General features: G+C 44.2%; 1 protein-coding gene across 2 annotated transcripts in view; it reads left to right on the top strand.

Moving 5' to 3' along the window:
- Nucleotides 1-19,184, top strand: part of ITPR1 (inositol 1,4,5-trisphosphate receptor type 1) — a 170,900-nt gene that overhangs the window by 96,792 nt on the left and 54,924 nt on the right. For both annotated transcript variants that reach the window (XM_061455692.1, XM_061455691.1), the window contains 4 exons: nt 5,641-5,676; nt 7,249-7,299; nt 10,767-10,899; nt 12,170-12,360. In XM_061455692.1, the coding sequence (XP_061311676.1) occupies nt 5,641-5,676; nt 7,249-7,299; nt 10,767-10,899; nt 12,170-12,360 (411 nt within the window). The remainder of the gene's footprint in view (nt 1-5,640; nt 5,677-7,248; nt 7,300-10,766; nt 10,900-12,169; nt 12,361-19,184) is intronic.

Raw genomic sequence — 19,184 nt, 5'->3', positions numbered from 1 at the left:
GGCTGGGAGATGTCCTACTTCTTTCTTTTCCCTTTTTCCCCTCCCAGCCACATTGCAGTGAGCGGCTCCGCTGGGCACCTGCCAACAGCCAGGCAGCACTTACATAACAGCAGCTTTTTTTCCTGGAATTCAGGCCCGCTGCTGATGTGTGACCTTCAGCGGTAAGTGCCAATAAATGCGGTGGAGATGTTTACAGTCACCGCCGGCCTTGCCGCCGCTGCCAGCCCTGCACCAGTAGCTGCCGTGCCCGTGGGGCTGCTGCTGCTTCCCCGACCACTGCTCCTGGACCGTGGGATCCGTGTCTTATATCTCAGGGTGAAGAAGGGGTGCTCTGCTGTGGTCCCCCGCAGGGCTGGGGCAGGGGCCAGCAAACACTGAAACAACCAAAGTGCCGTAAGCACCAGGAGCTTCCCTTGTAATTATTTATTCCTTTTTAGGATTTGAAGTTAAGTAAAACCCCACAGTTTTTCTGTTGTTGTTTTTATTTCTATTTGTATTCAGTAATGACAGTTCTTCATGCAGCTGATAAAAGATATCCAGCAACATACACCTGCAGACGCACTCAGTGTAGTTTTGGGGTGCTTTTTTTCAGCTCTTCACTTTGGTCTTGAGGTTTCAAGTAGGTGAAAAGGGAACTGAAAATCCTAGTCCAAAGGGGTTGACTTGAATTAACCTTCTCAGTGCTCTTTATCAGTGATAAGCTAAAAGTCCAATGGCAGAGTAAGATGCAAAGTGTATGCTATTTATGCGTCTTCTGATTGGAGTTGGAAAATCCATTAACCTCTTAAAAGCTGGAGAGATGCGCTTACAAATGATACTCCTTGTAGAGGCAGCTTACTCCACAGTCATTTCTCTTGTGTATTTTGCACTTAGACAGTGCTTCACTTGTTATGTCTCAAGCAGAGGAAATGCAGGCGCTCATAAATTTTTGTGGGCTGCCTTATATTTTTTTTCCCCTCAGAAATCCTGCAATCTTTGGACTGTTTTTATTGCACAAACTGGAATTGGTGAGCTCTTTGGAAAAGGAGCCTGGAACATTTCTTAGGGTTATTTGTAACAAAGAAATAGTTATACCGTCTTACCAGTTAATTAAAACTGCTAATGTAAAATGTGCAGTAAAGAGAGTTCTTACTATATTCAGTTATTGTAACTGACCTGCAAGACTGAGGATTTAAGGAGAAGTGATTGCACTCTGATTTAAGGTCAGTGGCATATCAGAGAATCAGGTCTCTGACTCCAGGAAAGTCCCAGCCCAAGTAAAACATGCTTTCTCAACTGAAAGCTCTGGAAAATAAGAGAAGGCATTCCTGTAGGCAGATCTCTGTGACCTTTCAGTGCAGGCACTGACAGCTCTTACGCCAAATTTCCCACCTCATTGCCTGGCAGCGCACAAAGTCTCTGCAAATTCACTGAGATAAGGAGGGGAACATTTAGCCACGTCCCTGGTGTTGGGTGTGTGCCGCAGGGATGAGGCCATAGGATGTAAGTGTGGTTGCTGCTCCATCACGTGCCTCTGCCCCTGTAAATCGCACAGGTCTTCTGTGAGGGCAGGAAGAGGACCCATGCCAGGACAGGGTGCTGCTTCGTGTCTCCTGCTGCCTCTTAATTTGTGCAGGTGTGACATCCTGCATAGTACACCACTGGGCAACTTTGATGCAGGTCTGTTACAATGGTAAATTATAATGTGGGATATTTGCCAAAGCAGCTCAGTTGTCTTGGTTCCAAATTATTCCCCTCTGCCCTGAAACGCATCCATAGCAAGTCAACTGCCTGCTTGACAAACGTCTACGTATCTGCAGAGGCTAGAAATTTGCTACCCAGCTCTTTCTGAGTTCTGCAAGGTAACAGTGTTGGCCTTACAAAAGAGACTTGGCAAGCAGGTAACCTACGTGGAGCTTCTTGGTATTACCGAAGAGTTTTGAAGGCCAGCAGCGTAGCGTGCTCTAGTCTGTTGTCATGAATTAGACTAGGTAGTGTTTTTGATGTGAGCCTTTCAAGTAAGAATTATACTGAATGTATTCTAAAGAGAAAGGAGGAGCAATTCAGAAAAGGGAGGAAAGAGTGCAAGAGGACTTCCAAGGGCTCTGTCTAAACAGCCAGTCCCACTGCAACTCCAGCTAATGTGGGGAAGGTGAGCAAGAGCCAAAGCAGAGAGCAATGGTTTCAGAATAACATGTATCAGATCTGGACTCCAGGTTTTACACCTGGATATACAACCTAGCTGTCAAAAGCTGCCTGTGATATTTGGCTGACTGACTAGTTGCATTTTTTTCCCCCTTTTACTTCCTCCTCTATGCCAAATATCTCCCCCCAGCACCCCAATAATTAGATGCCATATGCATGGACTTGGGTTGGTTCCTGAATGCACAGATTTCAGGACCAGAAGGGACCACTTGGTAATTTAACCCGACTTCCTGCACAGCACAGGGCATCTTGTTTCTTGCCATTTTTTCTCTGCTGAGCCAAATCAATTTAGTTTGACTAAGCTTCCTTAGAATGCTCAGTGTGGATCTTGAAGACCTCCCAGGACAGGTATCAGTTTACTATTGCCTTGCACCAGTTAGTCACCTTCCTGTCAGACTTAGAGGGATGTTTGGTAAAAGACCTCAAGGAGACATGTAGTAGTTTGGAAAATGGCATCAGCCTGTAGAAATTAAGCAGTCTGAGGTCTGTCACTTCTCAGTCCTTTAATCTAGGAAATGGCCTAAAGGCAGAGGAGGTTTGTGTTTGTAATTGGGCTGTTTTGTCCATTGTTTTGTCAAAATTCCATAGTTTTTTGAGGCTGAAGAGAAAAGGAGCAGGTTTTTGAAAGTGTTCATGCCTGTGCTCACACAAATGTGGGTTTTTTTCCAGATGAGATTATTTCTCACCCATTTGTAGCTTTACAGTACGAGATATTTTCCATCCTGTGTTGCTGAAGACACTGTCTGGAGCAGACCCTGTCTGTGTGAACGGGAATCTCTACCTGCCTTTTCAATGCATTTCAAGTGTGTTTTGGATGCTTACCTGTCAAGTTTAAAATCTTGAGAAAAGCAGTCCTGGGGCTTTAAACATGGATGAAAATCTGCATTTCCTCAGAGCATTCTCACTTTTTCAGTTGTTTGCATTTTCTGTGGAAGACAGGATTAGACAACTTTCATCTTGATTGTTAAGATTGAAAGCGAATGGAAAAACTTTCATGTCTTCCTCAAAACCATAAATCAAAAGGACTGAAACATCTTCCATATCTCATAAATTGAGATGTAATGAGTTTGCACTTGAGCTGTCACTTGCTTTGGTGGTTTTTGAGTGGATACATCCACTGTTGAGGCAGGTAAAGACCATTCTGGGAAACAAACATAGTCTGTGTTGGGGAAATGGATGCCAGAAGCATTATGGTCACCAACAGGTCAAAGAAATGGTATTTCTCTTGTTGTGGCTAGTGATGAGTGGTGTATTTGCCAGCCTTGTGGGAATGGAAACTTCAAAGGAAGAGGGGGTTTTGCACAAATTGAGAGAAACTTATGCTTCTGCTAGCAAAATGTAAAGATGATGTACTGGTCTCTTGTTCCAGCCACCCACTGCGTTCTAGTTTAAAAGCTGGCCACTGTGTCCGTCACACACAGTGGTCAGCTTTTGGTATTCCACAAACCTGCATGCTCCCCACCCCATAATTTATTTTCTAGGCAGAGAGCTGAGGCACAAGAAATCTGGGAAAATTAGTACTGCAGTCCACTCTCCCACCCTTTTCAATTCTTCTTGCAAAGCATAAGCTGATACTTTGCTGTTGCAGCATGCAGGATAGTGCAAAGTATAGCACAGGAACTACAGCTCAGTAATTCTTTGCTCTTTTAACCCATTTTTACTCAATAACAATTGCAGTAGTTGAAGTTTATATTCTTACTAAAAGATTGCTGAAGGCCATGCTTATTTGGAATGATCCATCCAAGCATTGCCAAGGGCAGTGGCTCTTGCTTGCAGATGAGTTGGTAAGGCTGGTTCTAACATGCTGTCTCTGCTATACTGGGAGGGCACAAGAATTTGCTAGCTACAATATGTACTTTTTCCTTCTCCAATTAGGTTGGAAAGATCAAACTAATTCCATGCTGATTCTTCATCTGTGCTGGTTTTCAGTCCCAAAGTGTACATGTATGTTTGATTAAGAAGGGGTCATGCTATAAGCCTTGAATAAGGAAGCTTTCATTTGGAATCCAAAGCCCAGTACATTATCTTGTGGCAGTCGTCCACTTGACCTGCCAGCTTCAGCATCCCCTTCTGTGGCAGGAAGGTGCCAAATTTTCCCTACACAGGAATATGCACAATTTCCTTGCTGCTGTTGATTACTTAAGAGAAGAAGAATTTTTTGCTGTGCTCTGAAGCAAGTTGTGCAGACAGTGTCTGCAATCAGAGCAATGTGCCCAGACTCCCTAATGATTGGATATGGCATTTCCAGTGTCCAGCCTCCAAGCAGCAAGGTTGTATACAGCAGGCTGTGCAGAACTGTGTGTTCCTCTGCATAAATGAGGTTCTTCCTGTTAACTTTTCGTCCTCTGGCTTAAATCTGACCAAGGGAGTTTGTGTGCTTGTGAAGTTTCCAAGAGTGGTGACAATGCAAGGAAGCAGTGTACCAGAGGCCGTGTGAATTAGCCAGGGGGAAAGTCCATTAGGAGAACAGAGAACGGTTCTTCCTGGCCAAGGAGCCCCTGCCCACAGAGCACCAGAGGGGAAGCGTTCATTGCTCTGGCTCCTTCCTGGGAAACGGTCTCTCCATATTTAGACTTCTGGACCTGGTGGCCTTCCTTTCCCTGTACTGTGAGTTTCCTAGGCTGCAGCCTAGGTCACTCCCCCCGCTTGCACTTGATTTGTCTGTCTAGTTCATGTGCCCTCCAGGCAGACACGGACAATGAGTGCCTGACTTAAACTGATATCACTGCATCTTCGTCATCTTATTTCTTAGTGTCTCTTCCTGAGAAGTTAAATCAATTTACCCATGATTAAGTAGGCAGTTTCATTTGAATGTTTTAGGTCTCTGTTGTATGTCTAAGCTCTACTAGATAAAAGTTGCTTGTCCTCATCTGTTTCAGTGCGATGATCAGCATTTTAAATTTGAAAAGCTGTCACCATGAAGCCTCTTCTTTCATTGCTCATGTTTGGTGCTGTACCACATTTCTTTTATCTCAAGAAAAGTATGTTTATAGATGAGAATCCAAAGAAAGCATTTTTTAAACTAACATTGCAAGGCTGCTGGCTCTGTGACATGCAGCCCTTGCTTCCTCCTCCTCCCACTGGGGATGGGGGATACAAGTCACAGATCCCAAGTGCTTGCTCCAAGCAGGCTACCCAAAAGCCTGCAATTTCTGCATTGCAGGCCTGTGTGCACCTGCAGCTAAAGCTTTTTGCTTGTGCCTCTGTGTTCATGCAAAGTAGCTGGCAATGTTCAAAGGATACCTGCTAAACTTTCAGAATGTAGCCCTATTTAGGAGCATGGTGGGTGGGTGGGAGGGTATAAACAGTAATTATGGCTATATAATGCATTTGTGATGATTCAGATGAAGTCAAGTGGTGTGCTAGCTGCTTTCCCCTAAGCGTTGACCACTAGATTTCTGTTGGGATGAAAGATTCTTGAAGAATGACTAATTTTTCCATTTTACTTTCAACTAGCTGCCGCAACCTCCAGAAACGGAAAGCCCTGTAGAGGTGTGTCACCCACCTATATTTGTACAACAGGCAAATATTGGTGTCTTGAAGTAGTCCTGATGGAGTCTCTTGTCGATTCAAAAACCCCTGTGAAATGTGTGTTCCTGCGTGGTGGTAGATAGTGACAATAAGTACATTTGTTGAAGTGGTTTAATCCAATGCAGCATTAGCGTGATAGGCTGAAATAAAAAAGTCCACATGTAAACCAGTCCTAAATCTTTGTTGCTTTCAGCCATTTCCCTTATGCTTTTAAGGGAGGCACTGTGAAAAGTGCCCTCTATCCTCCCCCTGCATTAGCAAAAAGAGGACTTGGTTTCTCTGGCTCATAATGCAGAATTTGGTTTTCCCTTTGTCTTGCACATATAAAAACTTTGCTAAGGAAAGGGAGGTGTCAGAAGTTATCAGTGGAAGCTTTATAATCCCAGAGCAGCTGGGTGTCCCATATAAAGTGCCACGGTGAAACAGCTAATGGTCAGTTCACATCTTCAAGGTTATTAGTGCTATAGTGAATTGGATCTGTAGGCACATCTCCTTTATGAGACACCCCAGCACCAATTGAATAAGATGGATTATTTGCCAAAATTAAGACATAAGAATTTATGAAGTCTCAAATTCTTTGAAGTTAATGGGACATCCAAAGGTGGCATTGGTACATTGTACAACATGGGTAATCTATGAGTGCAAATCTAAGTGAACCAACATGGAAGTCTAAATCTGGGATAGTGCTGATTCTCTGAGCTATATCCATATGAAGATTATCAGTATGTTGTGAAGTCATCATGAAAAAATGTTTGTGGTGGTTCAGACCCTTTGTATTTGTAACTTTTGTGGAACAGTGTTTAAATGTAAACTGAAACTGAGTGGTCATCGAATGACTTTGAGATGCTTGGGAGGTGGCTCCTAGTTTAAGATGTGTCCCTGTGCAGAACAGCTGCTCCTACACATTTTCCAGAATGCTTTAAAGCAACAAAACCTCAGCGGCTTCAGGTTTACAGAGCAGAAGTTTCACTCCTGAAAATTAATGGCTGAAATAAGAGCTCTTTGATTTGGAACATCCATGTGCCGAGGGCCTTTGTTCAGCGCAACCCCATTGAAACCCATGGCACTGGAATGAAAATCCTGCAGAGTCCTCCACAGTCTCAAAGTAGCTTCCCTGACCACGGTCTGATGCGTTGAAGTACCTACACTTCCTCCAGAAGTGTGCCTGTCGTGCAATGGGTGTTTGTGTGTGTGTGTATCTGTGTATATGTATGCATGGGAATGCATGGTTTGAGTTCTTAAACTTGTGCATTACTGGTAACTGCAAAACTAGACTTTGTGTTTACTTTAAATCCATGAGGATTGGCATGTGTGCATGCCGTGGTGGTCTGCTGGAGGGTGGCAGAGCAGGCTGGTTGAGTGCTGCCAGAGCTAACTGAGGGCAGATGTTCTGTTTTGGCAGCTTGTCAGTCAATCTCCCTCACTTCCCCCTTGATTTCAGCTGTGACTTGCCTTAATATTTTCTATGAGCGCAAAGATGTTGGTGTCTCTCTAGTGTTGTTTTGCTTTAAAATGAAATTTCTGCATGCACAGCAGGAGCTTGATCAAAGTCTACCACAGAGGCAACTGGAGGATCATAGAAGGGTACGTACAGCAGTCAAACACATTCAGAACTAATCCTCTACCTTTTCCTTTTAAAAACTGAAGTTTAAGTCATGTAAGAAACTCCTGTGGTTAACTGCTTGCTGTTGGTCTCTTGGAAAATCTGAAATGATCAGCCATGCTTACAAAACAGGCTGCTGGAGCACCTTCTCTGGTGTTAAACGGAAGGGGCAAGTGCTTGGGTGCTCTGAATTAAAGCTGAGATCCTGGTCTAGTCTGTCTACACTGTCGAAGCACTCCCCTGTGTTGGTGATCACACAATTATCCATGAGTTTAATTGGTGCTTGTGAAGTTTGCTGGCTTTGGCCACATCTCTACCTTCGCAAACAGTCAAGCTGCAAAATCAGCATCCTTAATACAGTGCTTGATTTCTTCTGTTCTTGCAGCTTAGAACACAACAGCAGCAACTTATAACTGCTTCATTCTTAAATATTATTAAAGATGCTCTATTTTAAACATCAGAACAGGGTTTTTTTAATCTCATTTACACTGTGTATTGCATCTGCTTTACTGACACATGTACAGTAATGTTTGTATGCTACTTACTGATAGTTTACCTTGATGGGGAATGCAGATGAAACTGAATGCTGTTGGGGTTGGGGTTTTTTTAGGTAGCATATTTGATTTTTCTTATTGCTGCCAAACATCTGATATTTGTTTGCATACTGTATGCATCAAACTGGTGTACAACAGTAACATGATGGTTAAAGAACTGTTCCGGAGCCAAGCGTTGCAGCTGAATTAATTACAACATTTCTTAAATACCACTTATGTTTTCTCCCCTCTACTTTGATCACGTACTCATATCCTTGTTAGCTGACACAGCGGGTTTGAATAATCTTGTAGGAAACAGTTTTTCTTCCCAATTAGAATGCAAAGTGCTCATGAACGTGGATTGCCAAGCCTCCAAAACCATGGGTCAGCACGCTTTCTGACTTGAAACAGTAAATGTTTGATATGTGTTCCCACTTGTGTTTTCTGGTTCCTGGATTTGGATTCACTATTCCTATAGACAACGAAGGTCCTGCAGGTCTGTCCTCAGAGCAGCAGCTCCCAGTGAGATCTCTGCACTTACCCCAGCAATATTTGGACTGTGGAATAGAAGTTGCCTTCTGCTCCACAGTGAGCCAAAAGGAAAGTCTTGAGAAAATTCTAGGACCTTTAGTTACCCTTCTGAATTCAGGAAGAGGAGGGGTTGACTGAACAGCAGTTCGTGTGATTGGATGTGTATTATCTTTGTAGTGAGTAGTAAAAACCACTTTTTAAATGCCTGTTGATATGACCACTACCAGTTAGCTTAACAGAAGAGAAAGATCATCTGAGAACTCCATTGTAACTTGATTTGTGGCATAAGACTTACAGGTATCAAATTGCCTTTCTAATCAGTGTACATGTCAAAGGAAGATGTAGTTAAGGGGGGTTTTGTCTGTCTTGGCCTTGTTCTGTCATGTAGCCTTCCTTACCTGCCAGACTGAGAGCAGAGAGGTGGCTAAAGCTCTGCATCATGTGCTAAACACTCTCATGTTGCTGTCAGTCAAGGTGGCTCCTTTAGGATGAGAATTTGCTTGAGCTTTTGAATCAAGTCTCTTGCCTCTCCTACATGTTCACTATTTGTCCCAAGTGGTGATAGGAAGCGTATGTCCTTTGGGAAAGTGCTCATCTTCTACTGTTGCTTCCAAAGTAGCTTGCCTTTTTTTCTTTTTTTGGGGAAGACTTTTGGAAGCAGCTGGTTGGAAAGCTCTCTTCATGTCTATTTTATATCTTGTCTCCCTGCCGGTTCCCTCGTCCCCATCTGATCCATAAAATGCTGCTTCTGTGCTGCAGCTTTCACACTAATAATCTATAGGACAACTTTTAATGTGCTAAATGTTAATGGCAAGAAGCAGATGGTGGGAGCCGTGTCATTAGCCACCAGCATTGTGAGGAGGGCAGTGGTTCCTGACCAGCTGCAGGCAGCTGTTGGGCTTCTCCATGTGGAAGTGATGTCTGAAATTTGGTGAAGAACTGTTAATTTCCACACCATTTGTCCTGCCAGTGCTTTGGGGTATAAGGATTTTTTTAAGCCGCCTTTTGTGAGCGCCAGCTTCGTATCAAAAACAGCATGGCTGTGGCAGCGCTGAAGTTTGGTACAAACCAATGAATGCTTATTTACGTTGTTCCATTTACTTATTTGTGTTTTAAAAGCCTCTTGTGAAAGTTTAAAAAGGCTTCACTTGTATCACAGCTAATATATGAAACCTCAGTGTTAATGATGTTTTGAATATATAGTCAGACAACTGATTATATTTGAAATACAACTGAAAATCAGTGTCAAGCACTTATTTTATGACTGGAGATCAAGATATATATTGGTTCATCCTGACATTTTTAGTATAAAATTACTCTTGGCCAGATTGATTTTGGGGTTTATTATGCCATTTTTAATCCCTGAGAAACTCCTTTCTTCCCCCTCTCTCACACACAGTCTCAGGGTGGTACTGCTGTAAGCACAGCACGCTGCCATTAGCAGAGCAGCAGCTCCCGGTTGAAATAATCACTAGTTTTCCTTTTTGCCCAAAGACTGTGTGAAAATGTGCTAATCCAATGTGTGCATCCTGTCGCTGGTAGTACCGCTGGCTTGTGTATGGCTTGGAATTACTGGGAATTCCCGTATGCCTTACATGAGAGCAGAGCAGGGTGCACAAGTTAACATTCAACCTGAGAGCTGTTTTGATCTCTTCTAGCCTCTGCTCACGACAGTGGCACATGCTCTGCAGGGACGTGCTGGGTGCTCCCAGTGGCGCGGGGACAGGATGTCGGGGTTATCCAAGGACTGGTGCCCTGCAGTGTCCGCCGGCTCATGTGCTCGGATGCTGACTGCTGGCGTGACCAGGAGGCTGCCAGCAGGGACACAGGGAACAAAGAGCTGGGATGCAGTGGGGATCACTCGGGTTTCCGCTCGGCAGCTGACAGCATTAGATTGCATCAGTTGCTGATGGAGGGGAGAAGAGTGTGTCCTGTAACTTTGGTGAAATGGCAAAATAGGATAGGTTTGAGAAGAGGGGGTTGCTCTCTCACAAAACCATTTCTAATGTTCTCTGTAGTCCTTCTCTTCGTGTTGGTGCTGCAACTTTTTTATATTTAAGGCTGAGACAGTAGATCTTAATTTAGAAAACTCTTTGGGAATAAAATCCGTTTAGAAAGCTATGCACAAAACCAGAACTGTAGCTGTTTCTGGTGCTGGGAACCCATAATCTTATTTGAGCCCCATGAGACCCCACTCAGGGTCCCAGCCTGCCTGAACACATCAGGAGATGCTTAGTGGATTCTGCCTAATCTCTCCAGGGTTTTGGTTCCCCCTCCCTCACTACAAGTAGGCTAATTACCAGCAGTCCCCTTGCTACTGAACGTTAGTAGTGTGTTTATTCATTAAGCTCGCATCCTGATTTCATTATCCTCTTTGAATCAAGGGTGAGGCACTCAGGCAAGTTTTGGTCAACCGTTACTATGGCAACGTGAGACCAGCGGGACGGCGCGAGAGCCTCACCACCTTCGGCAACGGCCCCTTGTCTGCCGGAGGCGCCAGCAAAGCCGGGGCAGGAGGTAGGACGTGCTCCTGCTCAGCAGGCGTTCGTGTCATCTGCCGTGCCAGATGCTTTGTGTCTGTGTCTGCCTCACAAGTCGGTATCAGACAGGTGAAGTAGGGGGTCCCCCCTGTTCTGTTCTATGGAATCCCAAAAAAGAAGGGACTATCCACATGGATGGGAAGAAGTCCTGCTTGCATGTCTCTCCTGGCTTTAAGAACTCCAACTCTATGTGAGGGATTCCACTTTAGGCTGAGTGGAGCATCGCGCTTCTGTCTCTAGTCGTGTCAGTCTGCCTTTCCCTCATGCAGAGGAGAGCAATGCTCTTCCTTCTGACTGCATTTGAGAAAGTGCTTTAAAATTGAGTAGGCAGAGCTTTTTATGCTTTCCAGAGACTGTCTTGGGTTGCCTTGAATGTTATGACCTTGCTTTGAGTGAATGCACTTAGAAACGCTGGTCAATTTAATATTTGCAATAACATTCGGGAACTGTGCTCATATGGATGGCAGGTTCTCAACCACACCTGAAATGTCTGAAATGGTTTTTCATTGATTACAGAGGGATTGTAGCAATGGATGAATAAAAAATTTGGGTTGAAGTCACTTAAAAAGTGCAGTTTGTTTAATCTGAGACCATTGCTAAAAAAGTAACGTCAAGCACGTTTTGCCTCTTCAGAATACAGTGGGTAGTCCTGGTGAAAGCAGGCCTGATCAGAAAGAAAGGAAAACAAATAAACAAACCCCCACCTATTTCCCCCATTTTTCTGAAGTTGGTATATATTCTGTTTGTCCCTGTGTTGTGCTGCCTATGCCGTAGTCTTCCACTTCATAGAGCATTAGCTTTGCTATCATCTGGAATTTGTCTTGCCTTTTCTTCATCCCCTCACTGGTCCTGCAGAGCCTCTATCTCTCTTTGTATCCATGGAACCATGCTGTTTCCAGAACCTTCTTCTAATACACCAACCCTCTCTCTGTCTTGTGCTGCTAAGGAGAAGAGCAGTGAGAGCAGATATTTCTCATTGCCAGCCCAACTTGTCCTCCTTTAGAACACTACCCCCCACCCCCCCCCCCAGGCTCGCATGTATTAAAGCAGTGTTAAGTGCCCATCTTGCAGATGTGCTTTAAGTTACAAAGTCTTCCTTGCAGAAATGCAAGGAGCTGAGTTCATCACTGTTAATAAATGTGTGCATCCTTCAGGATAGGTTAATAATTTAAACCAGAAGAGAGATACCACCTTCATAGGGTGGCTAGGTTTGAATCTCAACCTGTTCCTCATGATCGCCCTTATAGGAGGAAGCTCCGGATCAAGTTCAGTGAGCCGAGGTGAGATGAGTCTGGCAGATGTCCAGTGTCATCTGGATAAAGAAGGTGCATCCAACCTGGTCATAGATCTCATCATGAATGCCACCAGTGACAGAGTCTTCCATGAAAGCATCCTGCTAGCCATTGCCCTTCTGGAAGGTGGGAACACTACAATACAGGTAGGGAAATTGAAAACTTCAGGCTTATAACTAAAACATGTTGGGAAGGGAAATGACTTTTATGAAATCCAGGAAACTTGAGGAGGTTGAGGAGATGGGAGGGGAAATGACTAAATGATCTTCGACCTGTAATTAAGGGAAATATTAGTGTCTACCGTGCAGAAGTTAACTTATTAAATGTTTGCATGGGCATCAGATAATTGAGGTATTTCCCAGGACAGTGTAGAGGAATCTGCAAGACAACAGCTTTATTGGATTAGTTTGTGATGAACTTTTATGAGTATGTTTAAGCAATTGCAACATGCTCAGAGACTTTTACAACTGGCAGTTAGTTTTCAGGCTGGAATTCAACACAAGGGTGTATGGTGAACTCCAGACCACCACTATTTCTTCCTGTCCTTCATTTCTGTGTTTTAAATAAGGATTTGATTTCCCTAAATGAAAATTGTGCCTGGTATGTAATGAGTATACAGCAACTGGCTTGTACAGTGTTCTTCCAAACAAAGTAAAAGCTCACTAAGCAAAACATGCTTAGAAAGATTATTGAACATATCATGTCTTATTCTTTTGACTTTGCATGTGTTATATTTGCAGTCTGTTTCAGTATTAGCCGATGGGCTTTATGCAGAGCTGTTCCAGAGCGTTACCCCTTCCTACCCCAGTGCCATGCGTTTCACATGTCTGAACCAAACCATTGGTGGTTTATTTCAGAAGGTCAATTTTGCAGATTGTTCCTTTCACTTGGAGAAGTGATGCATCCAAATGTTTGATACACATACAGATGTAGGCTTATAATTTGATGTCATTTATGCGGCATCCTAATTAGGAACATTTATTTAGGCACTTTTATATAAAACACTAACATTTTCAGAAGAGATTGGGCAAATAGAACTAAAAATACTTACACATGTGGCCCACTGCCCCCAGTATGATATAACCACTCCACAGGCCTTTATTTCTGCTCTGAAAACCGAGCTATGGAAAGGCACAGTCCGTCTCTGGTATTGCAGCAGCAGCAAAGAGCCACTGTGCTTATGACGTTATTCTTAACTAGACCTTCATGGCAACTTCAGGGAGAAATACTTGACCAGACTGAGGGTAGCGCTCCACATTGTGCTTAATCTCATCTTATTGTGGGCCATTGCCAAAATGGACTGTCCTGTTCTGGTTGTCTCTGCTTGTCCCCTCTTTGCACAGCTTATGCAGCTGTGGGATGAGTTGAATTAAAGGGCTGATCTGGCAGAAAATCAGCCTGACAGTGAAAACAGATTCAGTGCCATAGAACAGGTCTGGCTTGGCTCAAAACTGACCAGAGATGTGCAGGGGAGCAGCTGTATCCTCTGGGCAGCAGTACATGGTGAGATGTGATTGAGTGAATGTGGGGCTGCATCCTGACTAGTTATAAGTGATCATTACAGTTAAAACGTGTGCTAGATCTCTACAGCAGCACCTCTCGTGTTCATGCAAACTTCCTTGAGAGGAGAGGGGATGTTTTGGGGCTCCCTCACACTGTCTCTATACCCTTTTTTCCCCCTTGTGTTTATGCTCTGGAGTGAAGCTTCTTTGCAAAAGACAAAAGTGGGAACTGAACATTTAAAATCCTGTGTCACCTTAAACTGCAGTGACAGGATTAACATTACTTAGGGAGAGTCACTCCTTTGAATTTCCTGCTCTTCTCCAATGTAAAGGAAGCTGGGCTTTCATCTTCCCGGCTTTCAGGGAGCCTCAGGTAACCCCATGCTGTCATGCTGGAAGGAAAAACAAATCCTGCACCAGTCTCATGTGGAGAGATCCTTTGCTTGTGCTGGGCCCTAGAACTGATGGACTGAGTAAAGTAACTTCCCACTGTGTGTGAATCAGTGTTGAAACCAGATTCCTGAGCTCATCTGGTGAAAACAAATAGGAAAATCTGCACTCCATCTCCCAAGACAACTTTTTAACCAAAAAGGGAGATTCTTAATTTGCATTTGCTGTCTAACTGGGATCTGTGAGTCTGTACAGTAACTATGTGGTTGGGAATGAGCTGTTGGCATAGAATGCTTATAGCAAATGGTGTAACACTGTCACATCTGTGCCTTACAGTCCTGCCAGTTTCTGTTGCACTCTTGCCTTTATAGACATTACTTCTGCAAGCCAGAGTAACTATATTCTGTCCTTTCCCGCTTGGGAGTAAGTGCTTGGCAGTTGTCTTTACCTTTAGAAGATGTTCTGGGCAGGCAGCAGTTGGTGCACGTGTGTGTACATGCTCTAATGCAGCAGCAAAGGGCTGGGAGGGGGCTCTGGTGTAGGCTGCTTGTAAGTACAAAGTGTTTTAGGAACCAAATAACTTGTGATGCCTACAGCTAATGCTATAAGCTCTGAGGTCTTAGACACACCCTGGAGCTCTTACGCATGCAAAGAGCAGATGAGATTTCATTGGAAGCATCCTATGGAGCAGCTGTAATGTGGATATTCTGTGCTATAGCAATCCAGTGGTCTGGTAGAAAAAAGAAGGTTTATCAGTGCACAAAGATGTTCCATGACTTGCCTCTGTATTGGTTAATCTGGTGCTGGGAGGTGAGTTTGCTGCTGCCTTGCATTACTTGCACTGGTTTTAGCACAGGCAGGGCCGCTGGGGACTTAGTCCAGTGTCGGTGAAGAGCAGCACATACTCAGCGCTCCGATCTTTCAGTAGTATCTCAGTCATGAAAGCCAAGTAAGCAAAACTCTAATGGAAAAAAATACCAACCACAAAGCTTAACTTCTGGGAGAACATCTGGCTTCGTGCTGGTGAATCAAAGCGAAGGCGGAGGCTTGCTCTTCAGTTAAATCACGAGTTCAGGTCTGTATCACCCAGAGTAATTGCTGAATGATGTCCAAGTTAAACTGGTGCCCTGAGACAGTAAACTCACATGACAAAGCTTTTTTTCTCCTCACATAGGAAAAGTAGCTTATTTGCTCACCCAGAAAATGCAAAGGTTCAGTGCAGCCCAGCTGTTCAGGGGCACTGCTGGTACTAGAGAGCTGTGTGGGGTGCTCACTAGTATGCACAGCTTCACATCCCGTGGGTTTTGTAAAGCTGTCTTTCACTACAGCACAGTAAAGATTTATTGAGTGCAGCAATGTGATGGTCTCCTACTTTGTAAAGTTCATTTTTAGAAAATGCGCTGCAAAATTTATCTGTTTATGGGAATTAGATGCACTTGCAAAAATGAACCCCGTACTGCCTGCTGTCTTTTATCCTGATCTTTCCCTAATCTGCGTTCCTTTGGTAGATCCTGCAGATCAGGTAGGTAGGGCGTCACAACCTCTGCAACCTGCAGAGTGGATTTTCTCAAGTTCTACAGCACTTTCCGGTAACTGCCAGTGGAAGAATCATCTTGAGTCTCTGGACTAATAACTGTTCATTTTGCATCGGATACATTTGTCATCGCGAAAGTCAGCGTGGCCAGCTGAGCCAGCTTTGTCTCTGAGGTCTAACACAGTTTATCTTCCTTTAACAACTTTTTTGTTAGCAGCTCTTAATTTACAGTATTCTGAACAAGCTCATTCTGTGCTCTGTGTCTGAATAATTTTGACTGAACTTAAATTGCTTCTGTCTACAGGCCTTTGACAATAGGAAACTGGTGGGATAGGGACAGGTTATGTAAAAAGGCTTTTTGGCAGCAAAGCCAGAAGTGTGTCACCCCTGCGTGGCATTTTCTTAACTCCAGGTTTTCACACGGGAAACGGATTCGGCCTGAAGTTAAGCAAAAGGTTTGTACTGACACACAGGAGCTTGCACATGATGATTGTAATATGGTTAATAATGGGAGTTCCCGGGTAACTCCCATGAGCTTCAGTGGGAGAACAGATCCCGGTGATGTTGGGAAGGGATAACTGGAATGGGTGTTATTGTTTCATTAGGTACATGCGGGGCCAATATTAAGGCTAGGCAAAGTAGGTGGTTGCCAACTCTAGCAGAAAAGCAAATCGAGAAATGTTTTTTATTATAATTGGCAGGAGTGATTTTTATTGCATTGTTAAGAAAATTAATGTGGGGGAGAAGCAGGGCAAGAAAAAATACTCCCGGTTTACCTTAGGAAAGAGGCTAAACTGGTAGCGCATGGCACATTGAATCCCACGCTGCTGTGTGTTCTGCTACAGGGGTGAATGTGGATGTGATAAATTAACTGTTCTGGGAGGACGACAGTGGTCTTTGCCCAGTTAAAGCTCTCCGGATAGAAACTTTTCTACATTATTTTTAGGTTTTGGAATTCACTTAGAAATGCTGTCAGGTTCTTTGGTAATAGAAATGGGGGTGAAAGGGTCCAGGGAGCTCGTTGCTCCTGCTCAGCAGGAGCCCTGGTCTTTGGTGGGAAGCCTGCCCTCATTTGTAAGGAGACAGAAGCGGAGATGGAACTGCGGGGTCAAAACCGGACAACGAATTAACTTGACAAATGCTGCAGCTCACTGAACTGAAAATTACATAAACCCCTTCATTAATTTATATAACCCTCAGCATGCATCTACGGGAGAGCTGGAGTCAGTTGGTCTGCATGGAGCAGCCAGGGGAGGATGCAATGCTAGCCCCATGCTCGCCTCCAAAACAGTGAGGGGTGAGCATCCCTGCATCCGGGGTGCTGCCGGCCACACAAGGCACCCAGGGTGCTGGCTTGGGTGCTCCTCTCCAGAGCTTGCATGGCAGATGCTGTTGCTGATAGGCATGCTGCATGTGGAGCTACAGCTCCTCAGAAGAGACGGAAGCTTGGTCCGTTCTCTGCACACCCTGCAACATGGCAAGTTTTCCTCTGTTACATCAACCCTGGCAGATGAATGACAGAGGAGGAAATTGCTGAGGACTTGTCCTGTAATGCTCGTGTCTCATCTGCCAAATCAAAATTACATGCACCGTTACTCTGCTTCACCTCTGTGGAGTTTTGGTTTCCTTGGTCGGTGGAAGTTGATGGCAAGTACAGTCCCTTACATAACTGGCTCTCTATGGAGACTTCGGTCTGCTCGCTTAATTAGGGATCTTCTCAAAAGTTAGATTGCGTGACAAATTACCCACACGCACATGTTGGTATTTTCAGCAAGGGAAGGTAAAATGAGGTTGATGACATTAGTTTAGCTTCAGGCATTTTTCAAGTGCTACCCCAAAGTGACATGATGCAGAGCTACCACTTTCAAGTGTGGTAGCTCTGCATCCCACTTCCTTGCTTCTTTCCCCCTTTGTCCACATTTTTTCCCAAGGCGGGCTGCAAACACAGGACAAGGTGATGGTAGTCAGCACCTAAGGAAAAGGTGATTATTTTTCAGGGAGTAAGTGGGATTTGCTCCTAGCTATAAAGCATCTAAGCAGAGTTGCTGCTCCTGCCCAGAGGATGATGATGGGATCTGCCCTATATCCTTCCTTCCCCCAGCTACTGAGTATGTGATAAGGACCAGGGGCCACCTTAAGATAGCACTGAGGAGGCTGTGGTGGTGGACCAGATTGTTGTGCCTCTTGCAGCATGGCAAGAGCAAGTCAGTGTTGCGATGAGCCCAAGGTTTGGAGCTCACCATACGCATGTGAGGCTCCTTTGAGATGTGACTGTACAAAAAGCTGCATGGCTTCAAGTTGCTTTAACTTGCAGAGCTCTTCAGCATACAAAGAAGAGCCATGCATGTTGTGTCCTCTCCTTTGAGTGCTCATCAGGGTTAGGGGCTGTGGCCGTGCAGTACCTTGCTGCCTGTTGCAGAAGTGCCATGGTGGGCTCTGAACAAGAGAGACATCAGAAATCACAGCAGCCAGCTATTCATTAGTCTGGTTTAATAGGAAATAAGGTTCAGGTAAAATGCTAGGCTAACACAACTATCCTGTCTTTCAAGTTTTTTCATTGTACAAGAACTTGAACTTAGTTGACGTTTCTTCTCATGCATTGCTACCAGTAAAATTCCAGCACGTTGAATTACACTCTCCTTTGCTGATCTCCATGCTTCAGACTGTCCAATGATGATTGACAGCTACTAAATAATTGTGGAATTGATGCACAGAAGGACTTCAATCCAGAGCTGTCCAATTCTTGCATGTCTTTCTGGCACACAGGAAGGGCACAGAAGCCAGATGAACTCGAGTGCTGCCTGGCTGGTGGGAAGATGGGGCTCGCTTCTGCCACTGTGTGCCGAGCCCTCGGGTTTGAGGGAGCAGTGACCTTCAGAGAGATCTGTGTCCTTCAGCTTGCTGTAGTGTTGTCTGTGACATACTGTGACAAAAATGGAAGGATAAGTGATGCTAGAAAGATCAACAAGCTGGAACCAGCCAGTCAACCCGCTTTATTTTTTTCCCCTTTCACTGTTGGCCTAAATTTGTCCTGTCCTATTGGGTTGCCAAAACTTTATTTTTCTCCATGACTGCAATTGCCCTTTAGAATGAGAAGAAAATTTTTCAGAATGTTACAAAAGCACTGGTGATAAATGTAATTCAGTGACACAGCACTTCAGTGCTTTAGCAATTGTGGTTTGGGCTTTTTAAGCCAGGTTTGCTCCTTACAGACTTTGCAATGGTCGCAGGTATCTTGGGGCATACAAAATCGTCCGTAATGCTAAATGTTTCAGAGGCAGGGATAGCTTTAGATTGCTGAACTTTTGGAAGTGGTACTCAAGAACTTTTGGCTGTTGATAAAAAAGTATCTTAATTTCTGCTGTTTGTTTATAACAGGCAGAATTCTTTGCTGTAGGATGTTCTCTCTTCTTTATGTCATTTTAATAATACCTGTTTAGGAAAGTAATGCAAAACCAGCAAGCTGTCAGCATGTATTAAGTAATCACCTGTGGCTTTCACCATTTTAGTGAGGTTTTTCTCAAGTTAAAATAAACCTTTTCTT

The sequence above is a fragment of the Pezoporus flaviventris genome, unplaced genomic scaffold (genome assembly GCF_033815535.1).
Source record: "Pezoporus flaviventris isolate CSIRO_AGI_PZ_B2104156 unplaced genomic scaffold, CSIRO_AGI_Pfla_v1 ptg000021l, whole genome shotgun sequence".
Classification (NCBI taxonomy): Eukaryota; Metazoa; Chordata; class Aves; order Psittaciformes; family Psittacidae; genus Pezoporus; species Pezoporus flaviventris.
This window is presented reverse-complemented; position numbering and strand designations above follow the sequence as displayed.